This window comes from Rhinatrema bivittatum, chromosome 2 (assembly GCF_901001135.1).
Source record: "Rhinatrema bivittatum chromosome 2, aRhiBiv1.1, whole genome shotgun sequence".
Lineage (NCBI taxonomy): Eukaryota > Metazoa > Chordata > Amphibia > Gymnophiona > Rhinatrematidae > Rhinatrema > Rhinatrema bivittatum.
Window position 1 is genome coordinate 51322512 of NC_042616.1, and position 21247 is coordinate 51343758.

Sequence of the window (21247 nt, forward strand, 5' to 3'; positions counted from 1 at the left end):
TGTTGGTCTCTCAGAGAATGGGATAGATTGTAGTCCAGGGCCAGGCAAGGGTCAGAGACAGGCAGCAAGCAAACAAGGTCAATGTCCAAGCAAGGGGCTCAGAGGAAGATGGCAATCCAGAGTAGCCAGTGTCCAGGCGAGAGGTCAGTTCCAGTGGTCAATCTAGAGAGAAGACAAGGATGAGGCAGGATAGGCTGGAGAGACAAGGCAAGGCTGGATGAGGCAGGGTAGGCTGGATAGAAGAGGCAAGCCTGGACAAAGCAGGGCAGGCTGGAAGAACAAGAAAAGGCTGGACGAATAGCAACATGCACTACACTAGGTAGGAGGACTTGTTGCTGAGGCAAGGTAGGAATGTCTGCTGGACCATTTTATAGGGCTGAAGAAGATGAGATCATCCTGGGCACTGTGTCATTTTCCTGATGCGGGCCCTTTAAAGATCAAGATAGGTGTGTGCACGCCTATGCAAGGAGCTGGAGGCGGGTTCTGGTGGTGTCCCGCCACATGAGGGAAGGATGGCGGCGTCTGCTGCAGAAGAGGGGCCTGGGCGCTGGTAGTGTCGAGGTGAGTGCGGTGGCTTGCAGGGATGTCCGTAGACTGCCAAACATAACACCAAGTACAGGATAAGTGATCACAAATTAGAAACAGCCATATACAGTCAAAAACTAAATTGGAAACCCTAAGAAGCCAGACTTTTCATGCAATGCAACAACAGATGAAGAAAAATAGAAATGCATTTCCTCCTGTATTGAGCAATATTCAAAAATAGAGGAGATAATCATTCCCAGAGCTAGCATATTCCAATCACTAAACTGAATGTTTTATTTTTCCTACTTTTGTTGAGTCATTTTATTTGTTCTAATTATGTTGATCCCAATCTCTCTTTTCCACTTTCCTCTTGTTGGTCTTTTCCTAATATCTTTTTCAGGGTCTCCTTAGCATTTTCTGTTTCTTCTTTCTTTTCCTTTCTTCTTCACTTCCTCTTCCGCATCAATCTCTGACTCTAATCTTTCCCTTTTCATCTCACTTTTCTCCATTTCTCTCTTCTCTACCTATCCACTCATAGTTTGGTTTCTCCTCCTTCACCTTCCCACTCTTCAATTCTTTAGGTCACAACAATTCACCTCCATTGTTCCCTCTTAGCCCTGGATCTCCATGTCATTGACTCCTTTCCCTGGCCAATTTCCTGCTATATGGCTCCCAGTCCTCCTCTCCCAAACAGTTATCTTCTTTCTGGCTCTGTCACCAGCTAACCCCACCCAATCATCCCCATTCTAAGTCTCTCTCTCCAATCATCCCCTCCCAAATATTCCCTTCTAAGGATTCCCTTCCCATCCAATCAGCCTCTCTCATGTTGTACCATCCCTATATCTTCAGCATTCCTTCATCATCACCTTTCTGTATCTTTTATTGTTTTTCACCCTTTTTTAATCCCTCCCCATCTTACCTCTCCTTCTCTTAGCCCCATTGTCCTTTCCTCAGTCTCCCTCTTTTCACCTCTTGCCTACCCATTCTCAATCCCCTTCTCAGCTCATCCCCTCCCTCTCTCACACTACTTCCTCAGTTTCTCATTTCCATCTCTTTTTCATCTATTCCCTAGTCTGATCCATTCTCATCCCTGACCCCTCTAGCTCTCATTGCCTTATTTTCCCTGCTCTCACCTTTTCATTCCTCCTCCCTTCCCCTCTCATACTCTCCAACTGTTTCCCATTGCACTCTGGCTATAGTGCAACATCTTTCCTCTCTCGTCCCTTTCCACCCTGCCCCCAGATGCTGCAGCTCCACCACCAATGACACCACACTCACCTCCCCATTCAGATACTGCCTTCAGCGCTGCTGACCCCTTCCCCTCTTCTAACAATGCCAGAATGCCCTTCAAACCACCACTACCCAATACTTTTGCACTATCCCCTATTCCTTCAAATGTTACTGCCTCCATAGACTCCTATATCACTACTCTACATTTCTGTCATCCTAGCTCCTCTTCTCTTTATACTGCATAATTACAATACCTCCAGATATTGTAATTGTGTATTTGCATGCATTTCTTCCCTGGGGAATGAATTCTCACAAAAACTCTTATGCTCTTCCTCCATGCCCCTTTCCTTCCCCCACCTTTGAATAATCTACTCTTCCTTCACTCTTCTTACAGTCCTCTCAGCTTCAGCTTTCATTCTCCTCTGTTCTCACCCTCTTATTTTCTTCCTCTTTCTCCCTTCTGTGAAGTCTTCTCGCCCTCTCCTTCTTCCATTCATCCTCCTCCACCCCTTCCCCAGCTCTGTCACTCTCCTCCTCTCTGCTGCAGATCCTAGGTCTGGATGGGCTAAAAAAGAGACCTTCTCTCAGCACTGCTTTAACCACTGAAGGAGCCATGAACAAACTTTGTGAATGGACCTGTAAAATGTGGACTGTTATTATTATGTGGTTATTATGTCACAGAATACACAACACACTTATTTATAAGCACAGACGTTTTTATTTATAAGTCTCAGAATAAGCAACAAAAGCATACAAGATTAGATTTTGCAATAAGAATAAAATCAAAGATACTTCCCCTCACAGTTTCCAGTGTAAGTCTTATATATTTCAGAAAACCAGAAACAGACAGCATTGGGAAATCAAGAACAATTCAGCAGACACTTTAATATCCAACAAGCTTTTCTTCAGATCTGTTCTTTCTCTGATTATGAGTCTGTTTGAAGTCAGTATTTTTAAGTTAATTCTTCTGACCTATGTCCCAATTTCTTCTCTGAGCCACTCCCATATGTTCTTGTCATCTGCTAAGGCCTCAACTGTCTGTCCAATCATATCAGCAACAGTTGGGTGTGGCTAAGTTGCTCCTGTCCTGTTTTTCATAGCTGCACTGTTAGCCTCATGAGAAGGTGCTCATTAATATATCTGATCTCATGACTTGTTTCTTGTTACAAGCAAGCTAAGAAAAATGGCATATTTATTCTCAGAACTTATAAGCTTTATGTCAAGCAATTACGCTATCAATATTAGTGATTATCTTTGTTCCACTAATTTCTATCACATTACAAAATTCTTCATGTAAACCAAATCAATCCTTAAATCTTTTTTCCACACTCCACCCGCCAGATCTTGGAACAAAGCAATCACTAAATATAGTCATTCATATACTCCTCTACCTTGCACAGAGGAAGGGTAAGTACAAGAGTCATAATAGCTTTTACAATACATATCAAAATAGCAATTCCAAGTATAATAGCAAGGCTAATGCAAACATAAATCAATATTTTCTTTCCCCATGCCTTAATCTGTTCCCACTATGCATATATACTAATAGCTCAATCAGGTTCTTTGGCCCATCCTGGGGGAAGATTACTACATGGATAATTGAAAATTATACTATATAGCACCTTCGGGTTATGATCAATAATCTCTGTGCAACACTGGGCACCGAGTTGCTGAAAGAAACAAGAGCACAGACCCACACATACAGAGGGGCAGACAATCCACACTCAGAAACAGAGAGAAATAGATACCCTACAACCAAAGAGAAACACAGACACCCCACACTCAGACAGAGGACAGACATACCATGCTTAGACACAGAGAGACACACAGACATGCTACATCCAATCAGAAAAAACACACCACAACCCAAACACAGAGAAAGCCATGGCAGACGGATCACACCGACACAGATGACAGCACACCAGACAGACAGGGTTTTTGAAATTTTGCAGGTCGTGCATTACAACCGATGGTAGGAGGTCAGATAGTCATCTAAAGCTAGGAGCTTGGGAGTGGTTCCCTATGGAAGCCTTTGTGAGTCAGGGAGGTGAAATACTATCTTATTCATTTATTTAAAAAGATTTATTCCAACTCTATCCAATGTTCAGAAAGGGATACATAAGAAACATGCATAATCTAAAAAATATAAAAACCTGCAATTTGGCCATACCAACGTACACATAAACCACATACCAATAACAAAGAAAAGTAACGCAACCAACAGAGTAGCAAGGTTACCCTAGATCTGGAGTTTGAAGGTTTGCCTATAAAAATACACCTTCAGCTGTCACTTAAATGTCTGAGTGCAAGTAATCCTTCTCAGATTATCCAGCAGAGAGTTCTACAAGACAGGTCCTGCAACTGAAAAAGCCCTCTCTTGGGTCCCTGAGATACGAGCAGATTGTGATGATGGAACCTCAAGCAACCTGTGACGTGTCGATCTTAGGGCCCGCAGGGGATCATAAAATCTCAGCATGGCAGAGCTCCATGGGGATATATTGTTATTTAATAATTTATGGATCAAATCATTACTCATATCATTTATTGAGACTGAAAGCAGAGTTTTAAAAAGATGAGAATTCTAGTAGCCATATAAATACTGAAGAAAACTGGCATTGTTGTAGGTTGTGACACTTTTTATAATATTCCACCTTTTGTGTCACTTCTTTGCAGGTAAATCAATAAAAGGATGCAAAGAAACCAGTAGTAAAGGAAGTCTTAAGCAGAAGTGAATTTGGGGATAAAGTTATTGTTGTGGGTTGATGGAGTGAAAATAATACTAACAGAGAGAGGTAAAGTGATTGAAAAGAAGGAAGACTGGGATCAGCAGAAGTGAGAGAGGCTGGAGAGATGGGGTTAGGGGGAGTTCAGGGAGCAGATGAAGCTGGAGAGCTATGGTAAGAGAGTGCAGAAACAAATGTAAGTCCTTACACTTTCTTGCAGTTTTTCATATTTATTCCAAAGAACTCCTGAATCTCAAGTACATAGTCATTTAACAATTAACCTGACAAAATATTCCCTGACACGGACACCGTGTTTCGCCGTGAAGGCTGCGTCGGGAGGGTCAACGAAACTGAAGCTCATACACTGTTACAGGAGCATTCGTGTGGACTTATTTCCCATTGTACTATTGGTCTGAAGAGTTAAACAGTTTTAAAGCAGTGAAAGGAGAAAGAGGAGGAAGCACGGGAGGGAGGGAAATAATGGCATGTACTTTTAAAAGACAATAGGTTTTGAGCACAGGGAGGAATACAGAGATGAAAAAGCAAGAGGAAACAGAGTACAATCAAGGGTGTGGTCAGTGCAGTGGGTGGAGAGAGTGGAGGCCCAAAGATGTACAGAAGGTGCAAGGAGGTCATAGAGCAGTTAGATAGGCACCCAGAATGAGGGAGGGAGAGTTAGAAGTGAAATCGAGGATACACCAAGCATCAAAGTACAGCCATATGGTCTTTAAAAGACAGAAATATTAAGAGAAATTGGAGAATGGTTGGGAAGCAAGGAAGGATTGGCCTAGCGGGGGATTGGGCTGGTGGCTCCAATCGTGGTTTTTCCTGCCCCGAAGAGAAACCTGAAGAGTTGTGGCAAAGCCCATCCTGCCGCGGCCCAAACAGTGGCCTGTACGACCATGGCACAGCCCATCCTGCCAAGGCCCGACGAGAGGTCCTGCACGGCCTCGGCAGAGACCATCCTTCAACAGCCCGACGAGAGGTTCCTCCATGGCCGCAGCAAAGCCCATCCTTCCACAGGCCGAAGAGAGTGTCCATCATTCTGTGGCCCGGAGAGAGGCCTGCACGGCCACAGTTGAGGCCCTCCCCTCCCTCCAATCTTGTAAGAGCCACGGGTAGCAGTGGCCTTCTTCCACCTCCCTTCCAGCACTGAGGAACAGCACTGCCTGAAAACTATATGGGTGTATGCTTGTGTGTTTGAGAGGGAGACTGCAGGTGTGTGTGTGTATGAGAGGCAGCCTGCATGTGTGTGTATGCAAGAGAGCCTGTGTATGTATGAGACTGCATATGTATGAGAGTGAGAGTGTCTTTATGGGTCTGTGAAAGCCTGAGACTGTGTGGTTGTGTGTGTGAGAGAGTGAAAAAACCTGTGTATGTGACAGGGTATATGTGAGTGATAGAAAGAGCCTGTATGTGTGACAGCATGGGTGTGTGTTGGGGAGGGAGTGAGAAGTAATGATTGTGAGGCTCCCTCCCCCAATCCATAACAATCTGTGGGTGACTGGAAATCTAAAGATCCCAGGTCTGGAGAGCTGGGAATTTTTAATCCTATTAATTTTAATTTTGGGGTATTTCATGTCTGCTGTTTGATACATTACAAAAAAATTATTTTAATTACTGGATGTTTGATGGATGTTGCCTGCTTGACATATTTATTCTTTTTTATAGTATGGTTTTAATATTATGAATGTTTTATATTTCTTGACTTTATTGCTTAATGTTTTATGAGGAATGATGTTCCTGTTTTTCCATTGGTGCAATGCATAATAATCAGGCTCTGTGTTTTCCAGAGCATGTGTGTGAGCAAGAGTGAGTAAGCCAGTGAACATGTATGTGAGTGAGAGACAACAAGCATGCCAATGAGCATTTATGCAAGCAAAAGGACTATTTAGAATAGCGAGCATGTGTGTGGGCCAGAGTTTGTGAGCCAGTCAGCATGTATATGAGAGAAAATATAAGGGAGTTTGTGTAAGAATGAACATATATGTTAGAAAGTGTGTATATATAAGAGAGAGGAGAAAGTTTGTGCATAACTCCATTGCCTGATTAATCCATGGCAATCTCAGGGTGACTGGAATTTAAAGTTCCCAGGTATGAAGAGCAAGAGATTTTATTTTAGTCTTAGTTTTAATTTTTGAGTGTTATTTGATGCATCTGCTATTTTGAAATATTTTGATTGGAAAATTAAAACAAAAAAACAGTTATATATTTTTAATCATTCAATGTTCTATTAATTAGCTACTTTTAAATATTTAGGGGCAGATTTTAAGAAAGTACACGCGTGCATACTTTTGTTTGGGCACCCGGCAGAAGAACAAACAGATACTATAATGGATAAAACAAAATCTGTTAATTATGGATAGTTTGGAAATAAAAAAAAGATTTTGGCCAGAAGAAAAGTTACCAGCTACAGTAGAAGCTATTATCACCTCACAGTCTAAAACTGAGGAAGAAGATGAATTATATTTAACACCCAAAATATTAAAATCATTGCAAAGAAAAGATGAATGGGTAAAAGAGCATCATAGAACGTTAAAGAAAGCTTGGGAGACCGCAGCTCAAGTACATTTCCGAAAAGGTTGTTCGAGAAAGAAATGCTATTTATTTATTTATTTATTTTTAGATTTTTATATACCGGTGTTCCTATATGAAATAAAGATCACATCGGTTTACATTGAAACAGAACATGAAAATTGCCAAAAGGCATTACATAGAACAAGGTTATGAAACTTGGAACAGAGTACATAAGTTCAAAATTTAACAATAACGTTGTAACATTGATGACCAAAAGATAAAGGAGAAAAAAAAAAAAAAATATGACCGTAGAGCCCAAATTATAGGACTTGAAGCCCTTGAAGCCCAAATTATAGGACTTGAAGCCCTTGAAGCTCAAATTATAGGACTTGAAGCCCTTGAAGCCCAAATTATAGGACTTGAAGCCCTTGAAGCTCAAATTATAGGACTTGTTGTGGGGGGGGGGGGGGGGGGGGGGGGGAGAGTTGTCACAGCCATGAAAAGCAGCGGACGCAGGGTCCTCACCGGTGCATAAGGAGATTTGTCGCTGCATAGGAGGGAAGTTTTGGTGTCGGGGGAAGGGGAGGAGCGGAGAACCAAGGACTTTGCATAAGGGGAAAGCGTGGGGATGGATATATGCTAAGCATGGGGGGTGGCCCAATGAAGGCCTGGCATAAGCAGCTATAACCTGGGAGGAGGTGGCAGAACACTGCGCGGAGCGGCAGTAGCCACAGAGGCATTCACGGAGCAGGATGCCAGTGGTCGGTGTTCCACCTTCACGGAGCGGAAGGCTGGAGTGGCATTCACGGAGCGGGATGCTAATGGTATACCACCTTCACGGAGCGGAAGGATGGAGTGGCATTCACGGAGCGGGATGCCAATGGTATACCACCTTCACGGAGCGGAAGGATGGAGTGGCATTCACGGAGCGGGATGCTAATGGTATACCACCTTCACGGAGCGGAAGGATGGAGTGGCATTCACGGAGCGGGATGCTAATGGTATACCACCTTCACGGAGCGGAAGGATGGAGGGGCATTCACGGAGCGGGATGCTAATGGTATACCACCTTCACGGAGCGGAAGGATGGAGTGGCATTCACGGAGCGGGATGCCAATGGTATACCACCTTCACGGAGCGGAAGGCTGGAGTGGCATTCACGGAGCGGGATGCCAATGGTATACCACCTTCACGGAGCGGAAGGATGGAGTGGCATTCACGGAGCGGGATGCTAATGGTATACCACCTTCACGGAGCGGAAGGATGGAGTGGCATTCACGGAGCGGGATGCTAATGGTATACCACCTTCACGGAGCGGAAGGATGGAGTGGCATTCACGGAGCGGGATGCTAATGGTATACCACCTTCACGGAGCGGAAGGATGGAGTGGCATTCACGGAGCGGGATGCTAATGGTATACCACCTTCACGGAGCGGAAGGATGGAGGGCTGCCGTCTCCAAAAAAAACAAAAAACAGAGGGATGGGTAAGAGTATGTAAATTTACCGGTTAGGACATAGGCTATAGGTATTGCCAATTATTAGGCTTGTTCATTATTTGTTGATTGTTAATGTGGCTCGCGAGAATGAGGGCTACTACCTGGAGATAATGCCCTTGTTCGATGTACATGCACACGCTTGGTGAGACTCCAGCGTTGCTCTGGGCTTCAACAGCAAGAGGAAATGTGGAAGAAAAAAAAGAAAAAAAGGTTTTGCATTCACAAAAAAGCGAGATGTAGCTTGCTTGTTATGGCGGTTACTTCCCCAAAACCAAATAAGCCGATACTTTGCTTTCAATACATATCCAGCATAGTACTCTGCTTCAATGGCAGGGGAGAAAGTCTATCACTTTTCTTTCAACGCATAGCTCTCTGATACAACGGCAGGGGAATGTAGAAAAGAGGATCTGTATATGGACAACAGCCAACAAGGTCCGAATTGCATAGTCTGGGTGGACAGAGGCAAGGGTGTAGCTTGCTATTGCGGCGGTTACTACCCCTAATTAAGCTAGATATTCACTTGGATGCAGTTCCAGCAATGCTCTCTGCATTAATGGTGGGGGTGTTAGGGAAATAGAACTAAAAGGTACTAAAAGCCAAGAGTAACAAGTATGTGGAAAAAAAAAAAAGTACATAGCTTGCTGGGCAGACTGGATGGGCCGTTTGGTCTTCTTCTGCCGTCATTTCTATGTTTCTATGAGTTAGAGAGCAACTAATTCATATTGGAGATCGAGTTCTGTTAAGAAAAAGAGGATTTATGAGGAAAAGTAAGATTGAAGATTTGTGGGAAAGAAATATCTATGTTGTAGAGAACGTAAGCCATAAAGAAAATTCAGTAAAAATCAAATCTGAGAAACAAGGTATCTCAAAGATAGTCCATCGAGATCATATAAAGTTATTACAAACTTCAGTACCAGACTTAGAAGAAGATAGTCCTTTAGAAATTGAGCAAGAAACAGAAAATTCAGAGAATAGAGATATCTTATTTTTATTAGTAGGAGAGACAGAGATTGGAAAGGAAATAGAGGATAGTTCTATTAATAATGAATACTATTTAAGTGATGAAGAAGATAATATGAGTTTCGAGAGAGACGAATTTGAAATACCACGAAGATCTCAGAGAGAAAATAAAGATCAAATGTCAAAATTTTTGATTGATAATTACGTATTATATTAAGCCTGAGGCAGGTTACTTCATATCTTCTTAGAAAGAGAAGCTGGCAATGGAGAAAGTAATGATTATTTTGTAAAATTTCTCTGAAAGATTATTTTCAAAGAAATTCTTCAGTGCACATGATTCAAATCAGGGAACACTGTAATATGTAATTTGTTAACTTACAAAATTGTTATTTGTTGAAATTGTACTGGCAGTAGTAATTTATAGGGATGTGAATCGTTTTTTGACGATTTAAAATATTGTCCGATATATTTTAAATCGTCAAAAATCGTTAGAGCCGCGATACAATAACAATTCCCCCGATTTATCGTCAAAAAATCATAAATCGAGGGAAGGGGGAGGGCGGGAAAACTGGCACACTAAAACAACCCTAAAACCCACCCCGACCCTTTAAAATAAATCCCCCACCCTCCTGAACCCCCCCAAAATGCCTTAAATTACCTGGGGTCCAGAGGAAGGGTCCCGGTGTTGCCGTAAGGCAACACAATTTGACTGCAGGAGGTTGTTCCGGACCCCCGCTGGACTTTTGGCAAGTCTTGTGGGGGTCAGAAGGCCCCCCCAAGCTGGCCAAAAGTCCCTGGGGTCCAGCGGGGGTCCGGGAGCGATCTCCTACCGCGAATCGTTTTTCCGTACGGAAAATGTATGGCCGGCGCCATTTTCCGTACGGAAAAACGATTCGCGTGCAGGAAGTCGTTCCCGGACCCCCGCTGGACTTTTGGCAAGTCTTGTGGGGGTCAGGAGGCCCCCCCCAAGCTGGCCAAAAGTCCCTGGGGGTCCAGCGGGGGTCCGGGAGCGATCTCCTACGCTCCTGACGTCGGGGGACAAAAAACAAAATGGCGCCGGCGCTACCTTTGACCTGTCATATGACAAGGCAAAGGTAGCGCCGGCGCCATTTCTACAACGCACCCGGAGGTCCGAGAGTAAAAGATCACACCGGGACCCTTCCTCTGGACCCCAGGTAAATTAAGGCATTTTGGGGGGGTTCGGGAGGGTGGGGGATTTATTTTAAAGGGTCGGGGTGGGTTTTAGGGTTGTTTTAGTGTGCCGGTTTTCCCGCCCTCCCCCTTCCCCTCCCCTTCCCCTGATTTACGATTTTTTGACGATAAATCGGGGGAATTGTTATTGTATCGCGGCTCTAACGATTTTTGACGATTTAAAATATATCGGACGATATTTTAAATCATCAAAAAACGATTCACATCCCTAGTAAATTAATGATTTTAGGAAAGGTATAGATAAAATAATGCAGTTGACAAATTTCCAGGTCAGCCACGTTATTTTATTTACATATGATTTCCTATGCATAAGCTGCTTTGCATAAATTTACAAAATTAATGCATGCAAATGCCATGCAAAGGAGCTCATTATAATAAGGGAAGCAATCTGTCCTAATTTCTGCATGAAAATCGCCGCGATGGGGCTATATTGCGCAATATACTGCAGTTATTGCACATCATAGCTCTAGCGCAAATTACTGAATTTCACTATTAAAAGGATACCGGTAAGTATTCCCAAAATTCCTGCAATTCCTGCTGTCACATAATAATAATAATATGTCCTATCACTGCTTTTTTCTTCCTCAGGCTGCTTGTTAATGTCTAATAGATTGCTTTTCCTGTCACTCTTTGATCCTGTCACTGTTGGTGAATTACTCAGCTGAGCTTCCTCTTTCGCAGCCTTGTTTTGTACACGTTCTAATTCTGCGCTGACTCTTTGCTCTAGCTCTCTGGTCAGCTCCTCATCCTGTTTGGTGATGCTCTCTTCAGCGCGAGCGTACATCTCCTTGGTGTAACATGTGCCTCCATTTTCCTCTACCATTTTGTCAATGATTGCAATCAGCTCCGAGACCTGTGCCTCCCGCTCCTCTCCTGACGCTTTGTTGTTAAAAGCACAGAATCGATTTCCACACGTCTGAATCAGCTTCTCCAGGTCCTGGTCTCCCGAATTTGCTACATACTCATGTATTGACTGCTCCTCTAAATCGTCTTTTCTGGTGAACAACACAAACATGTACCTGGTTGCTTCTTCTCCAAAGATGGCTTGGATTTTCTCCATGGTGTGCATTTCTTCTGGAGTGTAACGACCCAGCTGCAGCACCAGAACGATGATGTGGGGGCCGGGGGAGGACATTCCAATGCATCGAATGATCTCTTTCGCACTCACTTGAATGGGAACATTTTTATCAAAGAGTCCAGGAGTGTCAACGACTACAACTTTTCTTCCATTCCAGGTACAGCTTTCTTGGTTGCATGTCTCTGTGACTGCGCTGGCTCCAGCCTTACTTGCAAATCTCCTTTCCCCCAGGATTGTGTTCCCTGTTGCACTTTTCCCAGCTCTGGTCTTACCCACGAGAACTATTCTCAGTTCTTCTCTATCAATGAATTGGCCATCAACCCTGCTATCTATTGGGAACAAAAGAAAGAAGTTAGAGTTTACCATGATATACTGTCCCAATTTATTTTTATTTATTATTACCAATTTATGGAGCCAATACTCAAAGGTGTTATAAAGCCTTAAAATTTCTAAAGGAAAGGACTAATTTATGACAACAAACAGGGAACAAGGGAACAGAGCGAAACAAGGAAGAGCCACTCTACTGTCCATATCACTATAGAAGGGCCAGATAATAACTTGAGGTGAGGTTTTGGTGGCCAGTTTGACATGCAGAGTGAGACGTACGAACAGCACAGACAAATCTTCACTGAGGTGTACTGTGTTGTTCATACGTCTCACTCTGCATCTCAAACTGGCCCCAAAATCCTAAACCACCACCAGAACCTCACCTCGAGTTATTTGCTGGCCCTCTTATAGTGATATAAATGGTTGAATAGTGTGAAGGCCTCCCCAAAGGAGTTGCCAAAACATTTACCTGGAATAAGAGTGTCTGTGCGACAGTCATGAGGCATTTCCTGCTGGAAAGGATGGACAAGAACTGGAATTTCAGTGGTCTTCTCATTCAATGAGGTCATTGTTCTCAGAGTGTCCCAGACCTAAAACATATATAATTCAGACAATATTAAATCTAAGAGGTACATAGAGCTTTCCCTGTGCCACAGTGGTAAATGCTGTGCACTTCCATCTGAAAGACCTGAGTTTGATTCCCAGGTTAGCTTTCTGCTCCCCAAGTCAGATAGGGTTGGGGATGCTATCACTTAATGATAACATCAAAAGATCAGATGTAAGGTCCACATTAACCAGATTCTGGAGAGATCCATGGTCTGTGACTCCTAACTGAGGATAATTTGGCAGAGCTGACTAAGGAGAAGGATGTACAAGCAGAGCAAAAAAAAGGCCCTGGATAGGTTGTGAATATAAGCTCCTGATGTCATAGCCCAACAAAGTCCAATTTTGATTGAGTTGAAAGCCCAAAGCAGCAGGAAGAAACTGCCAGGACAAAAAAAATCTAACAGATACATGCAAGCAGTAATGCAAGGCAAGACATAGCCTGCCAAATATGAGTTCATGTTATGATATAGAAACTGCATTTTGAGGAATGGGGCAATCTACCCTGGGGGGTCTGCGATTCTAGCAGCCATGTACACAACTGCTCTTATGAAATAGCTTCTCTCTCAATTTGCTCTCGCACAGCACATAAAAGCATAGAATATGACCACTAGGCCCATCTATCATATTGTTTACACTTCTGGTTTACTGCGTTCCTATGCCTTTTCCTTCCAACAGTATATAGCTCCAAGTTTACCAACCTTGTTAAATGTAACTTTATTCTTCCGGTTTTTTACTATTATTTACTATTTTACTGTTTTTTGTTACTATTACCCTGTTCGATGTAAACCGGTCTGATATGGTCTTCCAACCATGAAGATCGGTATAGAAAAGCGTTAAATAAATAAATAAATAAATATAGTCTCCTCAAATTCAGTCCTGGTGCAAAGCCATAGACTCCAATAGATTCCTTCACCACTTCACTATTAGGAGATCCTCTGTATCCATTCGGACTTTCTTGGAATCCATTAGAGGTTTTGTCTCCAGCAAGTTTGTTGGAGGCCATTCCACACATTATCATCCTTTTCCTGAAATATTGCTGATGTTGCTTGCGAATCTAACCCCTTGGCGCTGGCGCCTCCTACTGTGATCCTTTATTCTAGAGCATTCTTTCTTTTGAAAATGTTCTTCCCATGAACGATTTAAAGGAATGTATGTTTGTTTGAAATGAGTGGGTAAAATGCAACAACTGAGAGGATTTTTATTTCATTCGTGGCCCCCTAAAACAAATGGAGTTGTCCACAAAGATAAATGAAAATGTTTGTTTTGTTTGTTTATGTTTCCCATTCAAGTCTATGGCCCATGTAAACCTGCAGCAAGGAGTCTGGTGGTTTTCTCCTGAAGGTAACTATAGCAACCAAGCAATGAAAGTAAGAAACAGTCTGGCTGGAGCTGAGGTGGGAGAAGTAGGCAAGTAGACAGGATGGAGAAGTAATTTTTTTTTAATTAGCTTATTTCTGGCACCTGGATCAAGTGACACTGAAACTTTCCCACTGAAAGGTATGAGCTTGTGCAAATAAATTCCATTTTCTCTGTTGGATTTCACAGGGAAAAGTTGTTTTTTCAGAAGCCCTGAAAGAAAGAAAGAGTTTACAAAAGTTCTTGAAAAGGAGAAAGAAGAACTTTAGGAAAGGGCTTTTTATTATCTACACTGCTGCAGTGCTAGAGAGACAGAGGCGCTATATTCTGTCTGTTCACTGTGGCAGGGCAGTGGAGACAGAGAAACAGTGAACAACAATGTTTTTTTGTCTCTGTCTGACTCTTCCCAATCACTTATCTGCAGACTGCCGAGAGATTGCAGTAAAGAGAATAGAAGCCTTGCCAGTTTCTTTTCTTTCTGAGTTTTTCTGTCTATCCAAAAGGAGTCAGTCAACAGTACACATGTGTGTATGAGACATTTTTATACATATTATACTCCTGGGGGAATTCTGCGCAAAAAAACTTAAAATTCTGCAAACTTTATATTGATCAAAATAACACAATTTACATGACAGTCTTTAAGAAATTACATTTTTAATTAATACAGAAAAGTTATTACATAAAGATGCAGAATTTTAAAAATTTTGAGCAGAATTTCCCTAGAAATTCACTGTAAGAGTGTCTCCTCCACTTGCTCTCCCTACTCCCCTGACTACTTTGCCCTCTCAGGTCCCACTCCCAACTCCTCCACTTGCAGTATTTCTCCCCTCCAGCTCTAGGCTCAACCCTTTCCACTCTATCACCAGTCCCAGAGTTTGACCCCCATTCTCAGTACTGCCCCTCACACAGGCTTCCTCTGTCCCTCCCTCTCTCACACACATGCTCCCTCTCTCTAGTACACATACACACACCCTCATACAGGCTCCTTCACTCTCTCGCACGCACACACACATCCCCTCATATAGGGTCCCTCTCTCTCGCATACACACCCACACAAGCTCCCTTTCTCTCTCACACAGGCTACCTATGTCTCTCTCTCATGCACCCCTTCACACAGGCTCTGTCTCACATATACACAATCCCCTCACACAGGTTAGGTACCCTCACATATGCACAATCCCGTTTTCATACACACGAGTTCCCAATCCCCCCACACACATACGCACTCCTTCACAATCTCTTCATATAGGTGCCGTCTCTCTGAAACCCACACTCAAGCATCCCCCCTCTCTTACCCCCCATGCTCTCTCTCACACCCTTCGCTCATATAGGCTCCTTCTCTCTGAAACCCACACTCAAGCATCTCCCCTCGCTCTCTTACCTCCCATGCTCTCTCTCACACCCTCCTGCTCTCTCACACCCTCCCCTCTCTCACCGGGGCCTTTATCTTCGCCGCGAACAGAGCACATCCCGTGGCACACACATTCTGCGCAAATTCTGCTCTCCGCAGAAGCGCAGAATTCCCCCAGGACTAATATTATAAGGGACAGTCAGCCAGCAGAGTTTGTGCTACTGGCAAGCTGTTAATTCTGCTTGACAATGCTTGCTAAGCATGGAAACACACTCAGTCTGTTGATTTGATTATGTGTGTGACACATAGAAACTCAATCATTTGTAGAGTGGTACTGGCAAGAGGTAATAAGCTATACTGTTACATCAAAACCCTCAGTGGCCACTTCCAAATCCCCCTGCGCAGAATTGCCATTTTTTGCACAGAAATGCCAAATTATGTGCAGAAAATAGCAGAGGAGACCACGGCATGCCACGAACGGAGCGCACAAAGATGAAGGCCCGCATGTGCTGCAGGATGCGCTCTGCTTGCGACGAAGAAGGAAGGCCCCAGTGAAAGAAAATGTGTGTGTGAGTGTGTGTGAGTGTGTGTGTGTGTGTAAGTAAGTGAGTGTGTGAGTGAGAGGGGGGAGGGGAGGGTGAGAGAGAGCATGGGAAGTAAGTGAGCGGGGGTGGGATGCTTAAGTATGAGTTTCAGAGAGAGGGAGCCTATATGAGGAGATTGTGAAGGAGTGTATATGTGTGTGAGAGATTGGGAGCTCGTGTGTATGAAAAAGGGATTGTGTGTATGTGAGAGAGTGAGGGACCTTGTATGAGGGTGTGCATATGTGTGTTAGAGGGGGAGCATGTGTGTGAGAGAGGGAGGGACAGAGGGAGGCTGTGTGAGGGGCAGTACTGAGAACGGGGTCAAACTCTGAGACTAGCGATAGAGTGGAAGGGGTTGAGCCTAGAGTTGGAGGGGAGAGATACTGGCAGGTGGAGGAGTTGGGGCCTGAGAGGGCAAAGTGGCCAGGGGAGTAGGGACAGCGAGTGGAAGGGACACTCTTACAGTGAATTTCTAGGGAAATTTGCTCAAAATATTTAAAATTCTGTATCTTTAAGTAATAACTTTTTCTGTATTAATTTAAAATATAACTACTTAAAGACTATCATGTAAATTGTGTTATTTTGCCCAATATAAAGTCTGCAGAATCTTAAGTTTTTGTGCGCAGAATTCCCCCAGGAGTAATGGGAGATGGGTGAATGGTGGCCCTCTGTGTGAGGTGTTTTCTTTGGGCCGATGCAATGTGTTTTCTAGTTTGAAGTATTTTATTGGAGTTTGGGAAATTGTTTTATAATTTTTATACACAATCTACATGACACTCTTTAAGTAGTTATATTTTAAATTAATTCAGAAAAAATTTATTACTTACCTCCCCTCCCCCGCACCCACTCCCCTCATATAGGCTCCCTCTCTCTGAAACCCACACTCCCCCCCCCCCCTCTTACCTCCCATGTTCTCTCTCACCCTCCCCTCTCCCCTCTCCCACACACACATTCTCTCTCACCGGGGCCTTCATTCTAAGCCGTGAGCGGAGCACACTCTGATCTCAGCACACGGGGGCCTTCCATCTTTGCGGGACATGCGGTAGCGCAGAATTCCCCCAGGACTATCCCATTTCTCCCTGGCTTCCCTAAGCCTCCTCTTTCAAGCCTTGCTCCCTGGCTCCCAGGCCCCCTGTCTCAAGCTTACCAGTATCATTAACTCCTGTCTTGTTCCAGTGTTCCATCCCAGACCTTGCTTCCTGCCTCAGCTTCAAACCCACCAGACATCTGCCTCCTGCCCTGTAGCCTCCAGTCCTGTCCGGCATCAGCCTGCCTGTCTTCTGTCTCCCCTCCAGATTCCAGTCCAGCTTTACATAGAAACATAGAAACATAGAAATGACGGCAGAAGAAGACCGAATGGCCCATCCAGTCTGCCCAGCAAGCCCCACACATCTCTTCTCTCATCCTTATCTGTTTCTCTTAGCTCCTTGTTCTATTCCCCTTCCACCCCCACCACCAATGTAGAGAGCAGTGATGGAGCTGCATCCAAGTGAAACATCTAGCTTGACTAGTCAGGGGTAGTAGGGGCAGTAACTGCCGCGATAAGCAAGCTACACCCATGCTCACTTGCTCTACCCAGACTATGTTGTACAGCCCTTGTTGGTTTTTTTTTTCTTCTCCCCTGCCGTTGAAGCAGAGAGCCATGCTGGATATGCATTGAAAGTGAAGTATCAGGCACATTTGGTTTGGGGTAGTAACCGCCGTAACAAGCCAGCAACTCCTCGCTTTGTGATTGCAAATCCTTTTTTTCTTCACCCCTGTCGTTGAAGCTATGCAGGATATGCGTGAAGCATCAGTTTTTTGTTTTTTGTTTTTTTTTTTTTCCCCTGCCGTTGAAGCAGAGAGCTATGCTGGAAATGCGTGATGTATCAGTCTTTCTCCCATGCCGATGAAGCAGAGAACCATGCTGGATATGCATGGAAAGTGAAGTATCAGGCACATTTGGTTTGGGGTAGTAACCGCCGTAACAAGCCAGCTACTCCCCGCTTTTTGAGTGCGAACCCTTTTTCTTCTCCCTTGCCGTTGTAGCAGAGAGCTCTGCTGGATGTGTGAAGTATCAGTTATTCTTCTCCCCTGTCAGTTATTCTTCTCCCCTGTCATTGAAGCAGAGAGCTATGCTGTATATGCATTGAAAGTGAAGTATCAGGCATATTTGGTTTGGGGTAGTAACCGCCGTAACAAGCCAGCTACTCCCCTCTTTGTGAGTGCAAATCCTTTTTTCCATTACCTCTTGTTGTTGAAGCTTAGAGCGATGTAGGAGTCACAGTAAGCATGTGTATGTTTATTTAATAAGGGTATTGTGTCAATAGCCATCATTCTGGCGAGTCACCCACTCTTCATTGGCGGCCTCTTGACTTTATGGATCCGCAGTGTTTATCCCACGCCCCTTTGAAGTCTTTCACAGTTCTGGTCTTTCCACTTCCTCCGGAAGGGCATTCCAGGCATCCACCACCCTCTCCGTGAAGAAATACTTCCTGACATTGGTTCTGAATCTTCCTCCCTGGAGCCTCAAATCGTGACCCCTTGTTCAATTCCTGCCGGCCACCAGAACCCAAGGGTCAACCTGCAGGGAAGGTGGCTGGTAGAGGCAGAAGATACCCTAGTCCAGCCTGCCCCTGGCGTCCTGGACTGTTCCCATGGGAGTTCCCCAGCCAAGCTGGGTCCCCAACCCTAACAGGAGGCAGGTCTTAGGGTGCCTAGGAGTGAGGCAGGGTTGCCAGCTTCCTAGAAACATCATCACCAACACTCAGCCACTCCTCTGGGAACTGCTTTTTCCCTTCCTCAGCATCTCAAATCACTGAAAGGGTCAGACTACAAAGAGACTCCCCTCTTGGTGACTTGACCTGTGCTGTGCCCTGGTTGGGTGGGGGAAGCCCCATCTGATCCCTGGCCTCAGGCAGCAGATTATCTTTGGCGGCCCCAGGACACAAACACCCAAGGGCCTACAAACTAACCCCCCAGCGGTCGAATATGTTCCTCCTCGGATCCTTTTGCTAACTCCATGTTGTAAAGATGCCTACAGAAAAGCCAGCATATTTGCTTCTTTAAAATAAGAGACGGTTTACTTTGAGGTTTTTTTACATTATTATTATTATTTTTTTTTTATTTTACATTATTATTATTATTATTTTACATTTTTTACATACCCCCTGCCTGATTGAAACATACTAATATTCTTACCACATCTACCCTCCTTCTCATCCCCCCTCTTCCTACTCCCCCATTCCCTACAGCCCACCCCCACCTCTCTGCCACCCCCTTCCTTCCCCCAACCTTTTACTGTTTATATTCTTTTTCCCATGTTATTAGTTAATCTTTGATTCCATCCTCACTTGTATATAGTTAATAATCAGACTTCTTTGAGTAGTCGATTTATCAAAAACATGATGTTATCCCACATACCAACCCTACCTTCCCTTATAGATTAATATCTTCCAGCCTGTAACCTATTGTAAAGCTTGTTACTATGTCATGTTATACTGCTTTACTTATATGTTATGTTATACAAGCTTTACAATGATTATTTATAATCATTGTAAAGCTTGTTGCTATGTTATGTTACACTGTGAACCGAGGTGATGTTATTTTACGTGCCCCGGTATATAAAAATTCTTTAAATAAATAAAATAAATAAATACATTATACTACTTTTTCATGAAATTTTTATTTGGGTTTTGTTTTTTCACTCACGAATATGCCTCAAGTCCCTCAGTTTCCGCCTTTACATACATGTCTATAACATCCTGCAAATGAAAAGGAAACAGCAGTTCTGCCTGCTTTTATCCATAACCATGAAAAACCAAGAACCTTGGAAGATCTTACAAGATTTTTAATGAATAGGATGTTTACATTAATTAACACAAAATCTGAAATCTTACCTTAACATAGGACGGGGAAGGTGCACAACCTCATGGAAACACTGCTGCTGCTGTTGCTCGAGCATGAATCAGACAGAAAGTGAAACCTTAGTGTTTAAAAATAGGATGGAGGAAGTTCTTGGCCTCTCCCGTTCTGCTCTTTACTCCGTCTTATTCCTGCCGCACTGTACACACACACACACACACCGGAGAACATAAAACCTTTACCCTGTTTTCATGTCAGAAGGCACTGAAAAACCAAAATAATATTTTCACTGCTAATTGTAAAAGTTACAGTCAACATTAAACCTTTCTTTGCTTTCATGGGCTGTGCTGCACAGCTTTGTTCTCGGTATAATAAAGCCCTTAAAATTGTCCTAATTTTGTGGGAGCGCAGGTGAACTTGACCTTGCGAAATATGTTTAAGAATAATATTAACAGTTTCCACATTTATACTACAAACTTGGATCAAAGCAGACATAAAGAGCAAGAATGGCTAGCAATTTTGCTCCAAAGGGTGTCGTTCCCCTCCCCCGCACAACTAGCCAACAGCGCACCCATAATGTGGGCTCAAATTGGGGGCATCATTCAGGGCCTCCCCACCCACACCTTGCCAATAATATGCCATTCCTGGCACCTGGGCAGCCTCGCCTGGTAAAGCTATCCCCTGCCTTCTTATAATTTCACTGGGGGAATGGTGAGCACTCACTGTGCCATCCATCTGGGGCCTGGGCACAGCCTTCAACCAAGCTCACTACGTCCTGATCACATTGTTGGAGTTTGGGCAGGTGCTCCAACAGAACTACCCATTTTAATTGGTCATTTCCAACAGGCCCATGGTGGTGCACGGGACTTGGGACATGGGCAAGGGACTTGGATCAGATAAGTCATTTGCTGGCACTAACAATAGAAACACCTGCCATGATTTCTTTCCACCTTCCTATGAGGCAGACTTTTCCAGCACCATTATCTACTGCACTAAGACCAAACCCATCCCCCCCTCCCTCCAAGTATATGTGGGTCAGAATGGTGTATTCCTTAGCTGGGCTGTGTTTCTAACACATTGGCTTGAATTTGAATGGCCTTCTTGGCAGGGACATTCTGACTCAGCTGGCAGGTCATCCACTCATCAGACCAGACCTGTTACAATTCCCGGTCTCAAGAAGCCTGTTCGTACCTCTCAGCACCGGGCCCGGGCCGTGGCCCTTCCCGCTTCAGCCGCACCTGCCGGACCCTGCCGCAGTCCTGCCGCTTCCTGGCTCGGCCCTAACCTGCTCCTCACCTCCTCCTCCACGGCGGAGGGGTGCCGCCACCACGGCCTTCATGCGGGCCGCCTCCCAGCTGCGGCGAAGGAACGACGCCATGTCGCCTTGCTTGGCCCCTGCACCTAGGTGCGCGTGTGCGCCGCCGGTCAGAATTTAAAG

General features: G+C 44.2%; 1 protein-coding gene across 1 annotated transcript; it reads right to left on the reverse strand.

The window, feature by feature from the left end:
• Nucleotides 1–10878: 10878 nt before the first annotated feature.
• LOC115086019 (GTPase IMAP family member 7-like) lies at nucleotides 10879–19911 on the reverse strand. Its single transcript, XM_029592600.1, has 3 exons — nucleotides 19845–19911; nucleotides 12539–12659; nucleotides 10879–12071 (listed from the first exon to the last, which is right to left on the reverse strand). The coding sequence occupies exons 2-3, from the start codon at nucleotides 12636–12638 to the stop codon at nucleotides 11131–11133; spliced, it is 1041 nt and encodes a 346-aa protein (XP_029448460.1). The 5' UTR covers nucleotides 12639–12659; nucleotides 19845–19911; the 3' UTR covers nucleotides 10879–11130.
• Between the last annotated feature and the right edge of the window lie 1336 nt (nucleotides 19912–21247).

Excerpts from the sequence above, each read along its gene's own strand:
- LOC115086019 (XM_029592600.1), bottom strand. The coding sequence starts at position 12,638 with ATGACCTCATTGAATGAGAAGACCACTGAAATTCCAGTTCTTGTCCAT. Across the intron at positions 12,072-12,538 it reads CACAGACACTCTTATTCCAG|ATAGCAGGGTTGATGGCCAA; the intron begins GTAAATGTTTTG and ends TGTTCCCAATAG.